At 35.4% G+C, this 10,537-nt stretch overlaps 1 protein-coding gene across 1 annotated transcript; it reads right to left on the reverse strand.

Annotated features, from left to right (window-relative positions):
* Positions 1-1,314: 1,314 nt before the first annotated feature.
* LOC114646013 (uncharacterized) lies at positions 1,315-9,954 on the reverse strand. Its single transcript, XM_028793976.2, has 2 exons — positions 9,929-9,954; positions 1,315-4,187 (listed from the first exon to the last, which is right to left on the reverse strand). The coding sequence occupies exon 2, from the start codon at positions 4,137-4,139 to the stop codon at positions 3,033-3,035; it is 1,107 nt and encodes a 368-aa protein (XP_028649809.1). The 5' UTR covers positions 4,140-4,187; positions 9,929-9,954; the 3' UTR covers positions 1,315-3,032.
* Between the last annotated feature and the right edge of the window lie 583 nt (positions 9,955-10,537).

Raw genomic sequence — 10,537 nt, forward strand, 5'->3', positions numbered from 1 at the left:
GCACAGAAGATCATCAGCTGCCCTCTCCCCTCCCTGATGGACATTTACACCTCCCGCTGCCTTAGTAGAGCAAAAAACATCATCAAGGACAGCTCCCACCCTGGCTCTGATCTGTTTGACCTGTTGCCCTCAGGGAGGTGCTACAGGTGCATCACAACAAGGACAAACAGACTCAAGAACAGTTTTTTCCCAAAAGCCATAACCATTCTAAACTCACACATGCACTGGATACACAGTCTAACCCCACAACCCCTGGATTTCCTTCAATCCATCAACTGTGCAATATCTAAATGATACTGATACTAACTGTGTAATATCTGTATACTGTATAATATCATTACTCTCAGGGTCCAACATCCACTACTTACTGCACAGGATCATCATTATTGTGCAATATTTAAATTATGTGCAATAACCCAATAGGGCAATAGTCATTATTCTTTCCATATGTATATAGAATCGCAGAACTTGTTTTTGCAACTTATTTGCAACTTTTCGCAACTTTTTGTACCATTTGTTTATTTGTTTATTTACTCGTTGTGTTCTACATATATGTCTGCACTGAAGGAGCTGCTTTTAATCTCGTTGTACATGTGTATAGTGACAATAAAAAGGCATTCATTCATTCTATAAGCCTTTTGAATGGGCTGCAGCTCTGTATGCTTAAAGCTTCCATGAAACTTTAAACTGGAGACTTTTTAAAGGAGTTTACCAGAATCTTTGATCTTCTTAATCATACTCGAACGACTCTTAACACTCTACTAATATTAAAACAAGGTAACAAGCCTCATTATAACCTTTAAAGCACAGGGCAGCTGACTCCATTATAATGTCATTATACCTTGCACTATTGAAAAATACTGTTATTCAGCTGATGCAGAAATATCAAAAATGCATTGGCAATACACTATACAGTACAGAACAGAGCTGCGAACAAAAATCACTAAACAAAGTAATGACAGCAAACAACACCAATAAAAAATTAGGCTATATCGAATCAAGAAAATATGCTAAATGAAGGCCTTTATATCAGTCAGTATGACAGTGTTGGATGAGTACCAGAAACAATGTGTTTGTCATACACAATATGCTATGGATGCAAAATGAAAAATGCAGCCTCTCCTCATTACAATTAGGATGAAAACAAACATTTCTTTTTGTTTTAAAACTTGTGGAAAAATCCTGTATGTCATTAAGGCAGTGGTAACTCAGGACTTAATGGCAGAAATGGCAAACAGAGAAAACCCAAGAGTTTAAAGGAATGATACACAATGAAATAGACAACAATGTTACTGAAGCATGTATGTTGCATGTTTTATTGAAAGTAAAAAACATAAAGCCATACATAACTTTAACAAATGATGCATTTTCTAGACATCATTATTTACTAGCAGTAGTAATTATAAACAAAACAATTAGAAAAATGCATTATATACAGTAATAACTACACCATGGATGACTTCCTAGCCATTGTTACTTTTGTTACTTTGACCTCTCCATTTGCTTATTCCTTTTTTTTATATAGTAGTCTAAATAGTCAGATAGGTGTGGTATTATTTTGTAAATATACTCAATTAAAGCCTCTTTATGTGAGTAAGACTTGAGTAATAATCAAAGGACCAATAAATAAGTGCATCTATCAGAAACGTTTTAGTCATATATGGTTCATATTTTATGGTCTCATATACTGTACATAATGAAAACATACATTTTAACTATTACATAAACCATATTAATATCTAGAAACATTTTCAAAGTTTTTACTACATCTTGCTTATTAGAACCTCCTAATACATTTTTTAAAATTATGTAATACAGTCAAGGATTAAATTTAATGTAACTTACAGGAGACTGTAAGTTAAAATATACATTTTGGAAAATCACAGGGATTACACTGGACATTTTTTTTAAGTTGTTTCCTGAAAAATTTCTAGTGATTATGATGGACAGCTTCAAGCTGAATGCAAATATAATTTCAGATTGACTGAAAAAATTCAACTTTTATTGAATTTAGTGTGTTTAATCACTTAATGATACTTGGACATTGCATTATTTCAACTGAGCTAAAAATGTTTTGATGCTGATTTTGTTATGTTCCCAAGTGGTTTATGTGCCATACTTTTCTGCCCTGGTTCCAAATGCTTATAGAATGGAGAGTTACAATATGTTTAATGAAATGAAACATGGCTACCCCATTTGTAAATAAAACAACAGTACTTAGTATATCCAAGCTGCATTCCTAGTAGCAGTGCCATTACCTTTAGATCAACACAGATGCTCCAGTTTGGGTTGTTGTGTGGGATATACATACTTATAATATGAGAGACAATTCCAAAAATAGGTGCAATTTTAAGGTGATTTTTGTGATCAGCAGGCCAAAATCCATAAGATACACCTAAAAGTATACAGGAAGAAAAATCTTCATTGACCAGTGTTATATATTAAAGTTGATTAAATGTGCTTTTAAAAAATGTTAACATCTGTCCTCATTACTCATCTTGTAGCAAACACCAAAAAATATAAGGAAAACATTGGAAATTTCATGCCAGCAAAAATTAGCAAAAATAATAAGTTTTTTCAATATACGAGTATTCTTGGCTTTTGCAGTTTATATGTATATTTTTGTGTCTACAGAACAGCTGATTGCAAATATTGTGCATAAAATATGAATCAAAGCAATAATATATGAGAGACATTCAAAAAGTTTCTGCACTTCCATATTTTTGTTTCAAACGGTGAAGGCGCAAGGAGTTTTAATTGGTCTGAGAGTGTCATGTGACTGGGAAAATTGTATCGCAAATGGAGGTGACAATGTTGAAAAGTGATGTAATTTGTTTTTGACATTCTTAATAAATAGAGTTAAAAAAAGTGTGGAAACTTTTTGAACATTACTCATATACTTTTAATTAGCTAAGGAGCACTAATTCTTGCATTTTTTGCTTAAATCTACATTGGTCACAGACAAAATAATGAAAAGCCTTTTCTCTCTAATCTGGACCAGAAATTCAATGACTGAATAACATTTGCTACCTTCATGCTATTTCATGGGTTACCCCAACATCTTTATCATTTTGTGGTTGTTCACTTTTCAGCTCATCTATGTACCTTTGAACTATGTCTATATTTTCTGGATCTCTGCATACATTAACTGTTTGCAGCTCACATGCTGAAAGTTGTTTTAAAAGGTATTCTTTTGGAAATTTAAGATAATCTGTAATATGAAGTGCAAACACCAGGTGATCCCATACATAATATTCTAAGAAATCAGTATATCCATACAGGTTGTATTTATTAACTCTGCTCATTGATTCTGGGTACCAGAAAATACTATTGTTATCCTGAGTGCAGATCTTAACATCAGCATTTTTACTATTTGGAAGACATGGGAATTCATTAAACTGAAATTCTTCAGGACTGTGAACAATCACAGTGTACATAATTTCTGCCTTAAAGCATGATGTTCCAAATACTCGAAAAACTGGATCTTTCCCCTCACAGCACTGTGTTTTGTAGGCCTCCAGGACATCTGCAAAATCCAGTGTGAATTTGTAATTGCCATAAAGAGAGGATTCTGAAAAAGCTGGAGAAGTTTTAAAATATTCAGGTGACAGCATTGATAGATTCTTTGTATTCTTTTGAAGCCAGCTGCGTATTTGATTTGTTGTCTCCTGAGAATCTGCAGCTCCAGTCCAAAAAGAAAAAGGACCACATTTCAGATTTTCATTAAACAGTTCTCCTTTAAATCCCCCATTTTGAAGAATACCAGTCACTCCCTTTTTGGATGTGGCATGAATAAGTTTGGAAATGGTTAATTTCACTTTTGGTAGTAGAGGGTTTTTTTTTTTTAAAAGATATTTTACCCACATGTGACATTTCAAATCAAGATCTTTCAATTCCTCAATTGTCTTAAACTCTTTAGGAAAGAACAGCTCTTTGCATCCATGATTTTCTAGAGTAGATGAATTATTTTCATCTATTTCCCCTTCTTCTTTTCTATGTACATTGTCAGGCACACCTGCATCAATATCCAGTTCTTCTTCACATCTGTTGTTATATGTGGTGGGTGACAGGCTTGTATTCATCTTCATTTGGGTTTCGCATAAATAGCTTTTCAGAACACGTGGCACAGTTGTATCCATAGCTGGGGATTCAGAGATTCAATTGCTTACACAAAATGATCTGAAATTCTAAAAATATTATATATAATGTTATAATTCATCTGGGCAACCTGATTGAATAAAATAATAATGTTTATGATTCTGTCATCTTCTTGCTCCCCATGATATTTACAAAGACGAATTGTTAATTCAATAAACGTAAATGTTTTCCTACTTGAAACACACGTCTATAGTATTGATATATTAAGGAGAGCACCATGCTTCTTAAATATTCCAGCATGTTGCTAAAAATAATCCCATTAGTTTGTGCTTTTAGAGGCACATGAGGACTCTGACTGCAACAAATTTATGAAAGCAGCCTAATTTACGCTTTATCTTCACTGATAATGATAGTAAAAATAGCTGAGTTTCCAGTTTTATTGTTGAATGATGAAGCGCAATAAGTAGGGCTGTAATAACACTTGACGGCTGCATGCATTAGTATGCACTGGTATTAATATGTTGGATATGTCAGAGTATATGGAAAGGAATTCCAATATTAAACATGTCTGCATTGATAACCTCACTTTCACTAGCTATTCAGTGAATAGGGGAGCCTCTTTTTGACAGCACATGTAGCAAATGTTTTTACTCTGAATGTATATAATACTGCGGTGGGTTGGCACCCTGCCCGGGATTGGTTCCTGCCTTGTGCCCTGTGTTGGCTGGGATTGGCTCCAGCAGACCCCCGTGACCTTGTGTTCGGATTCAGCGGGTTGGAAAATGGATGGATGGATGTATATAATATGTACTAGTTAGTTAATGCAGTCCTTATAGTCATGCCGGGTAATATCCTCCATTTTATGTTTAAAAATGTGTTCCTCTGTGAAAACAAAAAGAAATGCCCTAAACTGATTTAATAAATTATAGCATACAATATGGATTCAGAATATATTCAACCGCTTCACTTTATGCACACTTTCCTGTGTCGTAGGTTTAAGTATAAATGGACAAATTTAACATTTTGCCCAGTCTGCACTCAATAACCCATTTCAGAAAGGTTTGCAAATTAATTAAAAATCAAAAACTAAAATTTGCTATTTATATAAGATTCAGGCCCTTTAATTCAGTATAGTATGTTAACCCATATGTTACATTATTGATTCGGGATTTTCTTTTAAATCATTTGCACACTTCAGTCAGGTACATGAAACTTTTTGAAAGGTGATTTCTTCAAAGATGCGGGCTCAGCAATTCTGTGTTTCATCTCCTTTACTTTTTACACTTGACTCACAAGAGAAAAAAAAGACCATTGTTCCTTTATATGATGACATTATGTAATAGTACTTGCTAGGGAGGATAAAAGCCATTACGTCAGGTAAGTGGACAGTTTAGTCCGCAATAATGCTTTCACTTCTCTGAACATTAAACAAATAAAAATGAATAATATTTGATTTTAAGAGACAGAAATCTGTATTCTTAGATGCATCATAGTGACTTTTTATATGCAAATATTTTGGAAAACATCCACATGATAATATAAATTGGAATATTAATGCAAACATGTTTCTTCTAAATGCAATCAATACTATTTTTTCTTCCTTTAGCTCAAAGCTGTTTAAACTGAATACAGATTGTCAATTTGTTATCAGCTTCATTGCCTGCTTTATTTTTAAAAAATCATTCAAAATTTTTTTCGAATTTTAAAAAGCTCCAACAAGTTACCAAATAGGCACCCAAAATTATTGTAGTTTGGTAAGTGTGAGGCAGAGGTTCATTGCTGGTGAGGCACTGACTCATTCAGAGTGAGATTTACAAATATATGAACCCAAAAGAGTACCTTATTCACTATTCAGATGGCAACATGCACATTGACTACTGGTTATGTTTCATATTTCATCACCAGTCGTTACATACACATAGCTAAGGTACATATTTAGCTAAGAAAGAACGTTACATTTATAGCGGCGAGAGTGCGCATTTGCTCTGCACCCTCCATGTGCTCTAAATTTGCCGTTGCAAATCCACAATTCATACTCATTCAATACAAATGAAAAAATTGAGTGATATACAAAAAAAAAAAACGGATTTCAATTTTGACCTTAATTGAAATATTTAGGGTTTTGTTTAAGCGTTTTATTCTGATGCTTTAATCAATTTTAATAGAGACTGTTCAACAAAACGATAACAAGAAAAACAAAAGAATATTTTATTTAAGGAGGTCAAAATTCAGTTTTTAAATATTGGACTCTTTTTTTCTTAGTCTTATCCCATTTTTTTTTTATAAAATTGAAAACCGTTTACCTCTATTTGTAAATGAAGTCTATGCGCCTATCCTCCAGCAAGACTAAATATGTCACACACACTCATTAGCCAGACTGTGGAAAGTCAGGGTGTATAATAAACGTGTCTGTAAACATTACATTGGCGACATAAAGACATGTCAATTGCATGCATCAACCCAGTGTGTTAGGGATAGCGCAGTCTGAAGTGTAGGCTCGGCTCGGCTCTGCTCGTCTCTGGCGTACCTCGCGGTTTTCCCATGCGCCAATTCAGCGATTTTTACTATAAAAAATATCAAAATTATTGGAATCATACAGAAACCAAATTTATACAGACCAGTGGACAAATATATTTATGTTATCATTATTAGTTTTGGGATGGCACGGTGGCGCTGCAGCCTCGCAGTTAGGAGACCTGGGTTAGCTTCCTGGGTCCTCCCTGCGTGGAGTTTGATTGTTCTCCCCGTGTCTGCGTGGGTTTACTCCGGGTGCTCCGGTTTCCTCCCACAGTCCAAAGACATGCAGGTTAGGTGCATTAGCGATCCTACATTGTACCGAGTGTGTGCTTGGTGTGTGGGTGGGTGTGTCTGTGTGCCCTGCCCAAGGTTTGTTCCTGACTTGCGCCCTGTGTTGGCTGGGATTGGCTCCAGCAGACCCCCGTGACCCTGTGTTAGCATATAGCGGGTTTGATGATGGATGGATTATTAGATTTTTTTTTACTTTTCATGATGACCCTCACCTGCCTCCCCTGACCTCACGTCCCTGAAGGGTAATGGGGAAGAAACTGTAAATCATTTATGCTGATGACAGACAATAATTACATGCAGAACTTACCGTTAGTAAATGAGAGGATAACCGCTTTAAAGATCCCACACAAACTGCTCCTGGCATTCTTTTCTTTCTAGTGCAACAGAGCTTTTTCAGTTGAAAATATTGAACAATGTCGGCGGGGTAGTTGGGTAAAAACCTACTGTCACGCCATTAAAAGTTGTTTACAAAATAGTATTTTGAAATAACGTAAGTTAGTGTCTAAAATTTCTAATATGTTCTGCCATATATAGAATCGTTTCACAGCCAGTTCATAAAGATGTACATACTGAATTCTTTTACCCAATGTACAATATGTTTTTACTATTTAAAATACAGTTAAAATATGTATAAAGTGGGGTTAGTAGCAGCATTTGCAGTTTAATCATTTCATTAAATAATTAAAATCTGTATTTTCTCCTTAAATAAAAACAGTAATGGCTAAAATCTTGGAGCAAGTGAATAACTTACAGTAGATGCTCAACGTGAACTGAAAACAGGTGTTTTAATGCAAATGTAATCCCAGCTAAAAACGTTATTAAAATTGTACACCTTTTCCTGTAATGCAGTAATGTAGGAATGTTTATTTTTGCGAAAGATCATTCGTGGCGTATGACTTCAAACAGCTTGGGAAAAAAAACAAACAAAACGTAAAATTAAACGGTACGTTGATGAACAAAATAAAAAAAGAAAATGCAAGTCGAGTGTGCATGCAATTGTAAACAAATAACTTTAGTAGCATCAGTCCCACTTCGTATTTATTTCAAAACATTGGCACTCCAGTCACAAGCAGAATTTAATAAATATGTATGTGTTCACATCGTGAATCATCAGGCTTGAGAAAGAATGATTAACCGTGCGTCCTGTTTCCAAGCTGTCAATGAAACCCATGTATGTATTCAAATAACTAAATACACACGCACACACACGACACACTCAAATCAGCTTCTTTCCAAATACGTAACATCGAAAAGCCCGACCTGAGATGCAGCATCTGCTATTGCGCATTCAGCCGGTGTTTTTTTCGTTTTGGCCACTGCGTACTGTAATGAAACAACTGCGAATAAGTTGCCCGTCTATTAAGTAGCTGCGAATAAGTGGTAAACTCGAATCAAACAATGATGAAAATATGGTACACGCCACATCTGCAAAAGTACGGCTGAAAACGGAGCAACGAAATCGTCATGGCTGCAATCATACTATCAATCTTTCCTTCTCGAGTACTACTAGAAAAGCAACGTCAGGACGGCGCGGCTATGAGCGACAGAAATGGGCACTTCCTGACACTTGTCAAAAAGAAAACTCAGCCACTTGCATTCACGCGAAATGAGTCAGTACAGTATATGAAAAAAAAATGCAGGTTTAGATGTAGATCAAAACGACCGCCATTCAGTCAATCGCACTGCACTCGTAGGCACGTTCCCACGCCTATCCATTAGTCAACCTAAAACTGAAGCTGATTCGCTTATTAATTTCAAAATGCATTGTTCACTTTATTTGATTGCTACTTACAAATTAAGCAAACGAGAACGGTGCTTTAAATGGCACTTGCATCTTGTCTGAGTTAAAAATAATTATCTTTACTTTGAGAGTCATCTAGAGACTCAGCGCCACCAAGCCCGGCTCCCCCATTTTCTTTTGAATTTCACTGTCTACTGAAGATCGATCGACGTTTCACCACACCTGCACCTGCACCTGTATTAAGAGTACCGGTGAGCAGTGGAATCTCTTTGAGAGTACTGAAAGGAAATACCCCTGACCCCAATTTAGTGTTGTCTTATTCCATCGTTCGAATGTCAGTCACTGTATCGCAATAAAAAGAGCACCGACTGTACTTCAAGCACTGGATATATTTAGAGTTTAAAAGAAACAAAAGCCCCAAAAGGGAAAAAGTACGCCAGCATTAAGCCCATCCATTTTCTGGAACCCCTTTTTTCCTGATTTAGAATAACATATGCCCGGGATTTCCTAAAAAAATGAGACAGACGACAAACTCAGACAGACACTCAGACAAAGGTGGGAATTCGGAGTCACAAGTTTACTCAAAACCCGAGTAGTTTGAAAACGATCGAATTTTACAGCAGAAGTATTATCACATAACGGTAATTCAATATTATTATTATTATTATTATTATTATTATTATTATTATTATTATTATTATTATTATTATTTATTGATCCATGTACATATTTACTTTTATAGTTAGTCTTGCTTTTCCTTCCTTGTGTTTTGCTTATATACTCCAAGAAATATTCAATCTTTTCTCAAATGTATTTTTTATTGTCAATTCTGAGGTTTTCTGCGTCAGACCATTCACCTAAATCACTTTACAGTACGTGATGTACACGGAATAATTACACAACAGTTAGAGGAGACAATGAAGAAAATACAGGATTCTGAAACAGCGCCCATGGCTGATAAAATAAGACAATACGTACAGTCATCCAAGTGATACCAGCTCACTAAATTCCGCGCTCTTGTATTTGCGAAAGCACAGAAGATACAAGATGCTGCGCTGGCAAAAAAGTGGCGCGCATTTTCGACAACGCCCGGTAAAGCTGTCAGCGCGCATTTTAAGACAGCACGGCTCATAATGTGTGTTTATGTGGACATATGATTTTACTTTAAAAATCAAACTAAGCTCCAGCTCAGAAAACGTTTAAAGCTCACCAACGGAGCACAATGTATTATATAAATGTATTAACGAATTAAATGATAAAACAAGAGCCATTCACACATACCTGTTGCTCGCTGCTTTGCTTCCTCTTTAATGTACCGCAAATGCTTTCATTGCGTGCGAATGTTCTCTTGCTGACCTTTCATTTCCGTTGCTTGTGAAGACGTGTACTTAACTGCTAAATCAGGACAAATTACTAGAAGAGATGATAGTTCGTTTATATTCACTATTTAAATGATATAAAAAAATCAAATCCGAAACCTTATTATGTTGTGCTAAATATTTAGATTTACAGGACTAATGTCGTTCACATTATGGTCGCTACAACACAGAAAGCACCTCTATTGTATGCAGCAGTTTATTTTCTTTATCGATGCATTTTATAAATTTATAATGTAAATGACCGCTATATTACATTTATTTTCTAAAGCACTTTTCAATAGCAGACATAACCCGAGGCACACAAATTCATAATCCAGATGTTAACATGCATTGTTCTTGGATAGCAGTCGGGATAAGGGACTTGATCCAACAACTTTGTAATTTAAATGTCTTGTTGTTAACCACTACACCACAACAATAACATGGTTACATGAAGCTGGAGTCAATCCCAGCAGGACTGTGTTGAAGGCATAAGCCATGAATTGCATCACTAGGCACACTTGTTCACACC

This window comes from Erpetoichthys calabaricus, chromosome 1 (genome assembly GCF_900747795.2).
Source record: "Erpetoichthys calabaricus chromosome 1, fErpCal1.3, whole genome shotgun sequence".
NCBI lineage: Eukaryota > Metazoa > Chordata > Cladistia > Polypteriformes > Polypteridae > Erpetoichthys > Erpetoichthys calabaricus.